Consider the following 15,165-nt stretch of genomic DNA (forward strand, 5'->3'; position numbering starts at 1 on the left):
AAACACTTAGTGGCAGGGTCCATCCTGAGCTCTGGGGAATTACAGCCAAAAAAATAAACTGCAGCAACAGGAAGGAATGTAGGAACTGTATAGAGGACAGAGGGCTGAGATGAGCATGAGGCCTCTCTGATTTGGCACCAAGTCCCTTCCCTTCACAGTGGTGCATTTGGCCAGATGTTTGGTGTTTTGCTTGTTTCTTTTTAAATGAGATTGTTAATTAGATAATTAAATTATTTTTAATTAAATGACCAGGAAAACAAGAGAACCATTTTATTCTCACCTCCAAAAGCTGGCCGCATGGTGAAGTCATGTTCATCGACTCTGAGAAGCTGTTCTGTCTTTCCTTTCCAAGCTTTGGTCAAGTCATGATTCTTCTTAAAGATGTGACTGCAAAAGACAGCAACAGCATTGGTCCAATATCTCTGTGCCCGAGCTGCAGCTGACTTCTGCCAGCCCACTTTCGGACCTACAGGAGCAGCAGCTTTGTAGGCACAGTCTGAGGGAGGGAAGCAGGAAGGCTGCCAGCACCGCAGCATAGACACAACGCCGCCTTTCCACAGCACTTTGTGCCTCCACAGGTACCCCCTTGTCTCTGCCCCACTCCAAGATGGACAGGGTGCTCCCTTCACCCCAGACACCACAGCTGCCAGGGAGGCACAAGGCTGAGAGAAAAGCATCTCATGGAGGAGCTGGGATGCAGCAAATGTCACAGATCAGAGCAAGCAACAGCAGAAGCAGCTGGCTGCCCCCATGTTACCTGGCCAGGATTTGGCCACATACCAAGGAACATTGTCATGAGAAAGCTCTTTTCGGTGGTGGTCATGCAATGTCATACACTATTCTGAGTGAACTTCACTTCAGTGCCAGCAGTTTGTGTGGACAGAGGGTTTGCTTTGTCTTCTGGCTTTCAGCAATAACAAAACCACTCATTCCTCCCTTCAACAGCAGGAAAAGAAGAGCTTTAGCTAAAGAAGTCTGCAATCCTTCACTTTTCCGAATATTAAGGTAGGAAAAATTCTAACCTTTTATTTAATACATTATATGATAACAGTAGAACAAGGATGACAAAAACCCCCTGAGAAAAGTGCAAGATAGTCACTAAAATCACCTAAGGGGATAACTATCCAGCAAACATACATTTCTGGAAGAAAATCCAGATCAGCATCTCTGGCTGTTCTCCAGTGGTGCAGGATGGAGAACTTGGATCATTAAGGTTTCTCCCTCTGCTCCAGATGTAAGATACAACAAAGTTACAAATATTGCTGCAATGAGCTGTTTGTCAATAACTTACTAAAAGTAATAATGATAAAGAGAAAGAACTTTATACAAAACGGTTCAGATTCATTTGCCTGTGCAAAAGAAATATTACTGAATATAAAGAAAAAAATCTTGGAGAAAAAATAGAGACTACTTAGGTTTAAAATCTTGGTCAAAAATTCAGAGCTTACAAAACAATCACCACACTCATAAGCGTGGCTGTGGAAAGTGATGTGCTTGGCCTCACTGAAATACAAAGCACGATGAGTATGAGGCAAAGGGAGCAAAAATTATAAATCACAAATCAGAAGAAAAGTTTCCCATCAGAGTGCTCATTTCAGGAAAGAAACTACGAAACCTAGGGGGTGTTGATAGCTGCTGCTCACATCAATAACCCATTTACTTTAATACGGAGGTGAAAAGGAAGCAATAAAATTTGAAAATAAATATATCAAACGGATGTTTGGAGGGAATATAACCCCTTGTGCTCCAGGACATATGCTACATAGAAAACATTGGACCCTTCTTACATCACTTTGGGCTCCTGTTTCAGTCAGGATTTCAGAGCATCTCTCTCCCTGCTGGCTGTGAAATAGAGCCAGCTGGAGCAAGCGTGCCTGGCACAGCTGCATTAATGGTTACCTAAAAGCAGAGTGTCAAACCAAGTCCAGTCACTAATGGGAATGGTTGGAGGCAAAAGTTTAGCTTTTAACTGCTTGCTGCAGGGGGAAAACTTTGCTTCTCTGCAAAGGTTAGGGCTGCTGCCAAAGTGCTCTGCTTTACCATCCACAGTACTGCCCCTATGTCTGAAAAGCTGGAAGTGGGGAAGCAGGATCTTCCTGTGTCTGCTTGATTTTAATTATCTGGGAAAGGCCACAGTACCACTGAATGTTCAATCAAGTCTCTCTTCTCAAAGTATGGGGGAAAAAAATCTAATTAAAAATCCAATAAAACTTTGGATTGCCCGCTGTATGAGGAATTAGTACGGAAAACCCTGGCAGTATTACAGTGCCATCTTCTAAATCAATGGCTCAGCCTCACTGAAATGCTGTGCTTTGATCAATTCTTTTAAAAATCATCAAACAGCAAAGAACACACAGGAGAGCTGCTGAGACCAGTCTGTGGCCACTGAGGCTTCAGAGGGCTGGCTGGGGACACAGACACTGTCTCAGGAAGGAAACAGGTTTTCAGGCGTTTCCTTAGCCAGGAGTTGTATTTAATCATTTAATCATCAGTTCATGCCCAGTCCTTCAGGTATGTGATGGACAATTCAGACTTTATAGATAGAGTTCTGTAATTTCCTTTCTAATCAACTTAATCCATTTACAAAGATTTTATACCAAGATATTTTTAATGACAGAAAGTCTATACAGCCTTTGAAATGTGCAACTACTTTTGTCTATTTAATCCAATTCAAAACCAAATTTGTTTGAAAAAAAAATAAATCTTTATAACAGTGTTTGACACCAACTATGGCAGTATCTTCTGACCCTCTCCGGAAGGTACCCCACACCACCCCCATCACTGACTGGCATAGGGAGCACATCATTGCCTGCAGCAAAAGTGACACCAGCTGCCAGTGCAGAGCTGAAGGATGCATTGAATACTGCTGCCCATCGGGCACCTTTACTGACAATCTGATCACTGCTATCTCAGAAATCCTCCCCAATGTATTTATAGTCTTTAGCATTTCTGATTACAGATTTATCAGGGTTTCTTTCAGCTTTTTGCACTCTCTGTCATTCACCACTCATTTAAAGCCACCCATTTTCCCATCTCTTTTTTTGCCAAGTTTTTCATATATAATTTTACTGATATTTGTACTTCGTTCAAAGGGGATGAATTTGATAAATCTGACTTCTGTGAGGAATTGTTCCTGTTTACAGAGGAGAGAAGGGGACAGGTATCTCACTGAGCTTCAGTAAAGACTTCTCTATTATTGCCCTATTTTTTTAAATATATATTTTCCTTTCCAGTCACTTTTATTCAGAATTGTTCTCAACTGCATAAAATGCTTCTTATATATCAAGGAAAATTAATTATTGATGGCATGAGAAATTACAGATAACAGCTCAGCAGGACTCAGAAAAATGGGTATCTGTGCAGACATTCAGATTTTTCAGAGCGAGATAAAGAAACTTATCAAATTGGAAACAGTCCTCATGCCACGGGGTGTAAGGCAATGGCTAAGTAGTGAGCATGAAAGTGAACGTGATCTTCATCCCGAGCATGGCGCAGCTGTTGGCAGCCAGAGTCTGTGAGGTATCTGCACCTTCCTCTGGGAAATTCAGCATTGTCTTTGGTCACAAAATGGTATCTCATGGTCATGGGACCTTGGTTCCAATTACCTCTTGGGATTCAGAAAAGTATTGATACCGTTTCAAAGAAATCTTACCTCACCGGTATATTCTCTGGGGGAAAGAAATCTCAAAATGCATTAGTTGAAGGTGTCATTTACTTTGTGTAGCAGCCACAGCAAGGTGGAGGAGACCTGCACACTGTGTAAACCCAGCACCAAGAAAGTACAAAACCTCCTGTTTTTCTAATCAACAAAACATGTGACTGCTGCAAAGACCTCCTAGAAGCTAAATGAAAAACAGAAGGTACAAGAACAGTTTGTCACTGTCATTAACAACTAGTTCACTCCTAGATGAGCATTCCAAATTTATTATCTCCATTGTGCTGTGAGTGTATCCCACATAGATGTGTATCTTTAATCTTAATGTACATGGATCACACGGGATCAGATGTGGCTAAGAAATTTCTGACAAGCTGGAAACCTCAAGGTCCTCGATTTTGTCAAAGTCTCTTTCCACTGCCTGTCAGGGCCACCAATTCAAGTACTAGAGGAGCCCTCGCTGCCCAAGAAGCCCTGGCATCTCCACAAGAAGACAGGTCTATCTTGGTTTGCATGGATGGCTGCACCATGGGAGAGATCACACCATCTCACCAGGGGAGAGATACTCTGTTGCCCGACTTCTGGATGTAACACTTAAATCATCTGTAAGTTTATGTCCAAAGCAGGAAAGAAGGTGATTTTCCATGCCAGCTTTCTAGAAAAACTAAACCAGACTCTGGAAAATGATGACACAAGATCAAAGGGTGTGCACAATCACTGCTATCGTACACATTTTCTCCCTGCTTTTGTTTCACTGCTGTGACGCTGCAGTGTTGGGGAAAAGATCCCAGAAGACATTAAACCTCGCACAACTAGAGGTTCTGTAATGCCCTGGACTTGAGTCCCAGACAAGCAACACACCTGTAAAAAATTTTTATCAACATTTTAATCACTGAGCCACTTACTCAAAATTTTCTGAGAAACCACCACAGAGCAGAGGGATTCTGTAGGGCCTGGGAGGTACCACAGGCTAGAGGACATTATCTAGTTGAAAAATGTGATAAAAATGCAGCTCTGCAAGGAAATAGAGGGAAGTCGTTGCCAGCAGCAGCAGTTTCGGCAGGGATCACTAGACCCTTTACTCCAGTGGACTGCTGTTTGGAAAAACAGTCTGTGTGCTGAGCCTTGTGCTGCCGTGCCCTGATGGTCATCTTCTGCTTCTGGGTCCCAAACTAGGACTCGCATGTAGCATACCCTGAAAACTGCATCTCTAATGAGATACTCCAAATCACTTATCACTTCCAAAAATCTTGGCAGGAAGTCTTTAGCTAACAAAAGCTCAAAGCCACTTCTATTTCAAAGGCACAATGTTTCTGCTGATTGAAGCATGAGGCTTCGCATGGTAGGAGAGAGGAACAGGCAGACTTGGAGTTAGGTGGGTGTAGGTTGCTGGAAACACGGCATTCACGGGCACAATCCAGGTGGTAAATTGAGTTCTCAATTTATGCAGAGCAATACACATTGCCAGAAGCATTATCAGCAATTGTTTTAGGGTAATAAATATTAACAAAAGTAGTAATTCTCAGAGCTTCTTTTTCTCTGAGTGGAAATTCTGTCCAGCTGGATAATCTAGGACTACCTGCATTTGTTTGCAGTTCCTGAGAGGCAGCCACCACCAAGCTACTGAAGAGTACCCCAAACTGTTTCAGAAACTCAGTGTTGGACATTCCAGTAGCACTTGCTTGGCACTTACAGTAAGCCCGATGTGCTGAGGAAGCTCCAAGCACAGATACACACGCTGTGTATGAGCCAGTACTACTCATAGCAAGTCGGACATGCCCTGGCAGCATTAGCCTAGACTGTGGACCCAGCTCTCTGGCAAATCTCAGCCAGCAACATGGCAGCACAGACAACCCGACACATATACCTGCACCTTTCCACACTTACACTGTCTCTTTCAGAGTCGGTCTCTTCTTCCTCTCTGGAAATTTATTCCCTGGTGCAGGGCTAAGGCAGGGGCCAGCCTGCCCTGCCCAGCAGTCACCCAGGGGACTCTGACAAAAGGCTTTGCTCTGTGGTTCATTTATCACCTGACTTTTCCAAACAAAATGAAATGCAAAAATTTTTAACCAACATTTTGGTTAGTTACGAGCCCTTGGTTTTGTGCACCATTTGTCAGCTCGCAAATCAGCAAGAATGCCCTCAACTTTATACAAAACACTGATATCCTTCGGTTTTGCAATGTAAGTGGCAGAGACTTGTACACCCTGGAAAATGTGAAAAACCGCCATCAAAGAACAAAGCCAGGACCCGCTACTTGATGAGCACAGACCAATTTCCTATGCAAAGCCTGGGCTCTCCAAAGCATAACATGAAGCTGCACCGGGCAATGATCAGGGCAGTGATGCACAGTAGCAGTTGTTTCTTTAAGTTATACCTCAATTTGTAGAAGAGACGTGTTATAAGTGAGGTGGGGGACGCAGGAGAAAGAAAATATTAAATGCAACTTAGTTTCTAATTAAGCAAGGATTACCTGTTCCGCACACTGAGCAAGGCACAACTCATCAAACAAAAATAACGCGTTACAGTTCAGTATTAACATAGACCAAGGGGAGCAATTAAGGGTGCAGAGGCAACCCTTAACTTGGAATTTCTTAATTTGGGTTCCTAACCTGACTCTCCCATATTCCTTTCCCATAAGGCACAGGCTCAACCACTTCCCTGAATAACCTTGGCAGACAGCTGTTTTGGCACCTGTGGGACCAGCTACCCAAGCCCCCAGAGCTCTGGGGGTGAGGACCTCTATACAGCGTGAAACTATACAATGTTCAAGTAAAAAACTACAAGAACTGAAGGTGTTCTGCACTTGCACAACCCAAGCTATCTTCTTCAGTCAGTATAAAGATCTTTGATCATGTTGATTTATACTCTTAATGGATACAAAATATCAAACGTATCAAATGTAGATTCCCAAATATAGGAACACATTTTTCTTGATTAGTACATTTACTGTAAAATTTACTCTATCTCTTACAGTAAGTCAGCAAGAGAAATGCTAAGCAGAAAATGGGATGAAATTTTTCAAAAGATCATTGTTTAAATTTCTTTTACATGATTGGGAAACCAGCATAGGAACTAGCTTTAGTTTCCTTTTACTAGATGAGTCCGCTATTTGTTGCTGGTTTAGAGACAACTAAATTTTTTCTATGTATGTGGAAATTTAAAATATTAATGACACTGCTCCATACACTTCTTTTTGTCACAACATTGCAGAGTTCTCTGTATTAAAACTATCATTCACATTTGATAGTCCCTAAAAATTCTTTTTATATACTTTTAAATAACCACATTGCATAGGAATTGTATGGAGGGGTATGTGTGTATATATCAAATATATAATTATATTTATATATATATATATATATATATATATATATATAAAATATATATAGTTCCTTAGGTTCTACCTGACTGGAAAACTGTTCATTAAAACCAATACATCACAGAAAACTAAATAGTATCACTTCTTTGGAGTATATTTATAAAAATAATTTTAGCAGTGGTTTGACTGCCACTCTATTACACCTCACAAAAATAACAGCACTGTAAAAACAGTAAATTATTTTCACCATGTTCAAATGAAGTATAAAACTTTTAATCCAGAGAATGGCACTACTTTTGGGCAATATTTAAAGAAGGATTTATACTATTTTGTTACTTCAAAGCAAATGATCTCTACTACACACAAATGGTTTGCAAGGAAATGCTACTTTTGGATCCTGCACAATCCTCAGAATGTAGACTTTGAAATATTTTCAGAGTTAAATGAAAGATCTCATTCAACAATTGAGATTCTGTGGAAATCAGTAGTAAAACTTCAGTTGACTTTAGGATTTCAGGATCAGACCCTGGCTGTTTCAGCTTTATAACATTAACGTCACTAAAAGCACATGCCACTGTATTTTTTCAATAAGTAGTGTAAATCTGATAGCATATTATGTATTCTTTGCTTCTAATTACATCACATTTATTTGCAAAACATTCAAGTAACAACATTCCTTATAAGTGTTGAGTGTTAAACCAAAAAGCCCAATAAAATAAATGAAAATATGAAAGTTTACAGACATAGTGAGGCCATTTAATAAGACGGATTAACCCAATTTTATTTTTGAGCCCTTCAAACAATGAATAGTCTTGTAAGATATAATTGCCACTGGATGACATAACCACAAAAAAGGATAACATACTTTGGACTGTCTGGCAGGTTTGGAAGATTATCTTTTCTAATGTAAACCTCTGAACAAATCTCAGCAATGGTAAATCTAATAAACTTTACTAATACCTTTAACTCTTTCTTGTGCCTTTGCTTGACTTTAAAATAGATTTTTTTAAAGATTCTATGTATTTCTTCAAAATGTATTTTTAATTTTACAATCCCTGGATAACTTCCAGGGTTTAATTTACCATTAATTACCATAATGCATGCTCTCCATCTCAAATTGTTAGAAAATAACAGGTAATTCCAAGTGAACGTAAGTAGCACAGGCATTCTAGCAAGCAGGTAAACAACCTGCTCTTGAAACAGTGCTGAAACAGTATGTACATCTGAACATCTCTATTAACAGCAACTCCTCTGAATTCTCTAATTCTCTCAGTAATTTGCATATATGGCTAAGAATAATTTTACAACAATCCATGCTGAAGTGGTCAACTTTTCTGCAAAACCTGCCTCGGTCAGAGTTAATCAATATTAGCATTACAAGTGTCCACTTACAGTTAAAACTGATTATACTACCAGAGACTGGTATAAAAACATTATCTATAAAGCTCTTTACACACACAATAGATACAAAGATATTGATAGAGAAGGTTTTTATGTCCGCATAGTTATGTATTTGTAACATTCCAGGAAAAGAGATACAGTGTTTTAGTAACGCTTACCTTGCCCTCTGCACATCCACCTGGCTTGTCCACCTCCTCCTCCTGTGTTTTCTGCTTTCCACAAGAAGAACTAAGCAGAAGAGTAATAAAAGGAGTTTTGCAAAATAAGGCATCTTGCTGGAAATGGGAGCCGGGCACCCTGCACTCCAGTGACCTCCTGTAGTACAAGTCCCCCCGGGCTTAAACATTGAATCGACTCTAATTCCGGTGTCGCCCGTTGGTCAGCGATCAGTGGCAGAAACGCTGCTTTCCCGACGTGATGCTTTCGACAGGCTTTCAGGGGCTTCGCAGTCAAAGCTTTTCCCTCATCACCGCTTAATGATTGGCCATTACTTACCAAGTTTACCTCATAAACATTTCCACTGGGTCCTAAAGGATACTTACTAAAGCCATTATATAAAGACCCGCAGTTCTGCATGCGGCTTTTTGCTCAATCCCCTAATCTCAGTGCTATCCTCCTGCCAGACTGTAAAACCAGGCTGTCCCTTTTCATTAGGCAATCCACGTTTTTTTGATCCTTTGTATGGCATCTTTTTCAACTGGAAAACACCTGTGCCACATATATCTCATTGTAAAATATATGTATTTTGATGCGTTTATAGCAGCTGAGGGTTTATTTTCTGATTTAGTCTGGCTCTTCATGCTGTTGTACATAGAATATGAACTATTTCCTCTGAAAATGCTGACTTTATTTACTGTTAACTTTTAAAGGAAAATTAAAACAGAAACTCCCAAACTATACATGCAACTGACTTTACATAAAACAAGTTGCCATTAATGTGTTTTGGGGGTTTTTTTCCAAATGGGTATTTTGCATGATCAGGCATTTGAACTCTTATCGAAGAAGATTTAAATGAAAATTCTAAAGTTACAAGCAGCTACTTCTTTAATCACAAGGAAGAGGCTGTTTACAAAAAACCATTGAGGGGGCTTATTTCCTCACAGCTCAGTGGCAGGACAGTGCTGACTGTCCGTCTGTGTTAATAACAGCCAGTGCGTGGCACAGGTACGAGAGCAAACGTTTGCTTGGCAGAGCAGTGATTCCGGAGGGAGAGAAAAACACACTCAAAGCTTCCAGAGGAGCGAGCAACTCAAACCCCAGCAACGCTGTCTTGTGGGTCAGACCTTTTCCAGAACTCTCTTCGAGTGAGCCCACGTTTGCAATACTTGAAGTGAATGAGTATTCAAGCACCAACTAGGAAACACAGTACTTCTGTATTAGAGGCTACAGGATGTGGAGAGGGTTTTTAGGGTTTTGGTGTGCAGGGTGCTTTCTTTTGGGGTGGGGGAGGAAGGGGACTTGTGTATTGGGGTTTTCTGCTGTTTTTTTCTTTTTTTAATTTCTAATGAAATAAAAAATTAGGTAAAAAGACAGTATATCGACATCAGATTGTTCTATGGCAGAATGTGTAAGTAACTACTGAACAAATGACATACTTCTGTCAGAACTTCTAAAAAAACCTATTTTTTCATCCTTGTTCCATTGTACCTGCAAACAAGATTATCAACAGTGCACAGAAATGCTAAGAAGTCATCTTTTGGAGTTTTTAATTCTCCACATCCCCCTTAGACACGTAATGGGCTTTCCTTATTTTAGAAGTTTTTATAGCTACTTTAATGTAATATGTGCTATAACTAACAAAATCTAGGAAGTTGTGGGTAGCTTGATAAATACTTGCTGAGAAACAGGATGAGAATCCCACTTAAGTCAGTGTTATCATGTCTGACTGCAACAAAATGAGAGCTAGATAAATTTCCTTGTCTTTGAAATAAACACACTGAACAATAATTTGAACAACGATACCAGAGGAAAATTATCCCACCCATTGTGTTCTTCTACTTCACTCCAATTTAAACAGTCACAGAAAAAAACCTCTCAAAACCTCAAAAATTATAGGTCTGCTGCTTGTATATCCATTTTCACAGTATTCATGAATATTACCAGTGACTTTTTAAATAAACTTAAAATTAGAAAGTCTCTGGATCTAATATAGATTTTAGGTTAAAAAAAACCCTCAAACCACTAACCCCCTCCAAATGAACAAAATAAAACCCAACCAACCAACCAACCGAAAAAAAACCCCTAAACAAAAAACAAACAAACAACCCCCAAAAAAAACCAACAAAGAAACCCCAAAACAACAACAAAAAACCCAACCAACTAAAACCAACCAACCAAAAAAAAAAACACAGAAAAAAACCAGACCAAAAAAAAACAAAGAAAAAAACCAGGCAAACAATAAATAATATGCCATGTGATATTTGAAGCATATCTAAAGAGTGGCTTGAAACTTTATTAGTAGTAGGATTGCAATAAATACTTCTCTTAAGCACGTTGAGATATGAGAGTTTAAGTATAATAAGGTTTAAATTTTCTTTAGTAAATAAAACCACATATGAAACATTCAGTTCAACACATTATGTATATTTCTGGTATAATGAAAAGACAATAGCTCTGGGTAAATAATTATATTACATATTTATAACTATTGCAAGAATAGGCATGTTTTGTAGTATTGTCAAATTTAAAAACAAGATATACAATTGAAAATACTAGAAGAGGACATTCAAATCTTTCAAAAGATTATCCAATCTTTCTTCCAAAAAAATAAAAATCAAAATAATGCAAGTAGTTTTCTGGCCCCTTCTTTCCTCCCCTTCTCCTTTCCCCCTTCCACACACACAAAGCAGCTTCACAATTTGTATGTGTTCCACCTCTAGAAATGTGTCATGGTAAATCAAAGTGGTTACGAAAGAGTTCACTGGACACAAACACATAGTAGTGTTTCATTTTATAATTCTCTCTTCGATTTAAAATCTTATACTAACTTAGATGGGTGATTAATTGCATTTATGTTCTGTAAAAAATTAATCAACCATTTTTTAAAAACTGTTTTTTTCTAGTTTATAAATTACTCAAATTTAGGCCCATCCGACGTGCCTTCATGTTACTATTCCACTGCACTGTTTCTCTAGTGGGCACTCAATTAACACATGTCCCACTTTGCTTTTCTTACAAGTAATGTATCTGTAGGTACGTTAACAACATTCATAAGGATTTAAGCATAAATACAAAAAGTAGCCTTTGTAAACAGTTCTCATGTCATACCCAATACAGAATGTTCAGTGAAGCATTCAGGTCCCTGCTGTTAGGACAAACAACCTTATAACTCAAATATATACTCGTTAGCCAAACATATTCTGCGAAATATAAGAGCTGCCAACGCAAAGGTCAGAAGGACAATCAGAACAGTCGATCCAGTGTGGTTCGTGTTGACTCTCGGCTGCTGTGCCCGGTTAAAGTCAGTGGAGGACGGAGCCCGTCTCTGACTCTGCTGCTGAGCACGGCGCTGCCGGGGACTCATGGATGTGCTAGTGGACACAGCTGGACTGCGCTCCTGACTGGCCACTGCATTGCTGTTCTGAGTTTCAGACTAAAAAGGAAACATGGAAAGTTGTGAGAGAAGACACTGCATAAGATTAACAAGAAATAAAATCATAAGGACTAAAACATAGTCTTCAGATTGCTGTTAATACTTGAAAGCCTGATAATACATGTCACTAATAGTTACAAGACTGTTCCAGCTGTCACCTTTGTCCATACGCTATCTGAGAAGTATATTTCAAGCTGCAAACTAGCAGTTCTATGGACAAAAAAAGGCTGAAGAAAGTCTGTCAAACAGTATTTGTCTTAAAGAGATTTCAAATATCTTTGTCTAGGATTTGTTTAACTCTTTGTTGTTCAAGAAATCTTTAATAATCCTCCGGATAGTTGAGTCTCTGAGCATTTGTAATGTCACCTACACTGAATGGGAAACAAGCTGGGGAGGCCAAGAAAGGAAGAAGAGAAGTCCAGAGAACTGTAATTAAGCAGTGCTGCACTGCTTCCTGTGGACAGCTGGGTCTAGAAATCTGTTCTCATCACCACAAACACCACTGGAAACACAAAACGAAAGTCATCCTAAACACAAACCACCTACGTGATCCCAGCAGGAGTTCCCAAGCACTGCACATGTGCAGGCACTTACCTATTGCCCTCTACTGGGCAAACGTCGGTCTGACATTACAAGTACTAAAAAAATAAACTTTGGCAACCGATGTTCATTTTTCCAGTTTGTAAGACTGAAACTGTGATTACTGATCTTCCACCAGACTAATCCTGCTTGTAGTACTAAAAGGTTCAAATTTCCAACGTTTTAGTATTAAAAATAACGATACAGCACAGTCATTAGAAATAAACATTTTGACAAGGTTCAATTTAAAAGCACTTAAAAAAAAAAGTTGCTCTGGCAAAAAATTAAAAAAATTGCAGGGGTTTTTCTTTAAGTCTTATTTTCAGTTCTCAGAGCACTGTGCTAGTATTCCTCAATTAAAGCAACTTGCAGCTATTTTCCAGAGTTAGCTTTCTCCCCCTTTCCTTCTAAAAGATTATCATCACAGTAGGTAAAACTAGAATTCTGGACATTTTATATATGCTTCCAAACAAAAGCTTTTTAATGGACACAATATCCATAACCTTAAGCACTGTTTCAGCCAGCCACTATATCCATAAAAGACACCCTTTCCACATGGTCAGATAGGGAATGCCCTCAAGTGTGTATCAGGTTTGAGGATCCACAACACAGGAACCAGCACTTGGTCTCCTGACTCTTTGGCCGCGTGTTCTTTATGTGGGAGAAGAATTCTCCCACATTTACGACTAGTCAGTGATTTGACCAGCCCGGGAAGAGACCTTCCTTTCCTCATCATTACTATTTTCCCACTGTTTATCATCAGCAAGGAAGTACTGACGTAATAACTCGCCACCTTTGACAACTTGCCTTTTTACACAGGTTTCTTGCCTAAGTAAGCAAGCAGCTTGGGTAGCTTCAAAGAGAAGCGTTTTCAAAAGATACATTTTATCACCAGAGCCATCAAGAATACCATGAGCAGCCTGCCATGACTTCCACTACACTGCAGAAGAAAACAATTCTGCTTCATTTTGAACTCACCTGAAAGCTCCTCATGCCAAGGAAAATAAAGACTAAGAGAAGCCAAGTCTTTGAAAAACTAAGTTCCTAGATTCATCACACTCCCATCTTCCAGAAGGGGAGAAGGAGAGGAGTCAATTCAGGACACAAGAACTGCCAATTCAGCAGGCAAAGTGCTTTCCTCATTCAAATAGTTTTAAAGAAATAAAAAGGAAGAAAAAGTCTAGAAATATTCCTGATCCTTCATATTACTAACAAAAATAACTAGCACTGGCTGTCACACAAATCCTCTCAACGCTGCAAATTTTAAATTTAAAAATGAAACAGAAAGGCCCTCTTCTTAATAAAACAAGGTGTCACATACACTGACGTGAACAGATCTGTGATTCGAGAGAAACCTCACTGACAGTTTCAAGGCTTTAAACTATTTTTTTAAGGAAATTATAGATGGATCATGGCAGCAGCAGATCAACTGCTTCACCCAAAGCTCAGCTAATGCACTGCCTTGGGATTCCCAACATAATCAGTGACATGCAGAACTAAGTCAGATAAGAAAGAAGTGATCATTATCTGATATAAATTTGGGATCAGATGCTACATTATCTTAAATAATACATACATGTATCGCCAGATAAAGATTTTTTTCGTTCGAAGACTTAATTGTTAAGAATCCAAAAAGTGGCAGATGGGCTGTATTATAAATTTTTTAAAATATCACAATCATCTTGTTTGCAACATAATGGCAAGTCTTTAAATTCTCCTTAAGCAAAAGCGTCAAGATTTTTAGACTACACAATACCTTGCATGACATAATTTCCATTAAATATTAAGTCATTTTCTGCCAAATCACACTGGAAATGTTGTGGATGAGGGCTCAGTAGACTTAAAATAGAAATATTTAATAAGAGCTACATTGTAGCCATCTTTAGCATCTGATTTTTACAGTCATTTAATATGGACTTGTGTCATGTTACATATTATTTGAAGCTTCTGAAACTGTTAGGACTAGTAGAAAACTTTGCTCTAAGGACATTTGAGTTTGATGAATAAGGCTATTTCAGTAAAATATACTGATATTAGAATTAACAAAAAGTTATATCATCTAACAAAATGCAGCTAAGGAAATTTACATTATGCTCAGTCTACTGAAAATGGTAGCATTCATTGCATCCTTTACATCTCCAGGCCATTATTTTAAAACTTTTTATCAGAACTGTATAAGTATTAAATCATCTTAGAAGGGACGTTTTAAAAATATAACAAACTCTAGGAACTCAGAACCATATAAATCCTCCGGGTTACTGAAGCCTCTTTCAGTTACACTCATGATTTGGAGAGAGATGCAGAAATAAAATGACAGAAGGAGAGATGGAACATTTGTTTCTCTGTATAACTTCGAACTGAAGAAAAGCTGAAGCTTGACACAGGACAGCTTAATGGTTCATATGAAAAATGTCTTCTTTTTAATAAATTAAAGTTAGGCCAAGTACTTCTGATTGCCAAGACATTTAAAATTGTTGCTGTAGTATTATGAAACTTAAGACACTATTTAACAGTGATAAAGGGAAACACTTTTTACCAACTTATCATTCAGAACACATAATTAAAAATAAAGGCTTCTGTAAGTCTCATGCATCAGAACAGAGCCTCATTTTACAA

At 38.8% G+C, this 15,165-nt stretch overlaps 2 protein-coding genes across 2 annotated transcripts in view; both read right to left on the reverse strand.

The window, feature by feature from the left end:
• The window catches only part of LOC113947945 (gamma-aminobutyric acid receptor subunit rho-2), a 38,195-nt gene extending 29,368 nt beyond the window's left edge, over window positions 1-8,827 (reverse strand). The window contains exons 1-2 of the mRNA XM_027645109.1: window positions 8,537-8,827; window positions 281-387 (exon numbers count right to left, since the gene is read on the reverse strand). Of these exons, the coding sequence (XP_027500910.1) occupies window positions 281-387; window positions 8,537-8,724 (295 nt within the window). The 5' untranslated portion in view covers window positions 8,725-8,827. The remainder of the gene's footprint in view (window positions 1-280; window positions 388-8,536) is intronic.
• A 2,058-nt stretch (window positions 8,828-10,885) lies between these two features.
• Window positions 10,886-15,165, reverse strand: part of UBE2J1 (ubiquitin conjugating enzyme E2 J1) — a 28,005-nt gene continuing 23,725 nt past the window's right edge. The window contains exon 8 of the mRNA XM_027644946.1: window positions 10,886-11,970. Coding sequence (XP_027500747.1) covers window positions 11,701-11,970 — 270 coding nt within the window. The 3' untranslated portion in view covers window positions 10,886-11,700. The remainder of the gene's footprint in view (window positions 11,971-15,165) is intronic.

Source organism: Corapipo altera, unplaced genomic scaffold (genome assembly GCF_003945725.1).
Source record: "Corapipo altera isolate COAL_440 unplaced genomic scaffold, ASM394572v1 2, whole genome shotgun sequence".
NCBI classification, from domain to species: Eukaryota; Metazoa; Chordata; class Aves; order Passeriformes; family Pipridae; genus Corapipo; species Corapipo altera.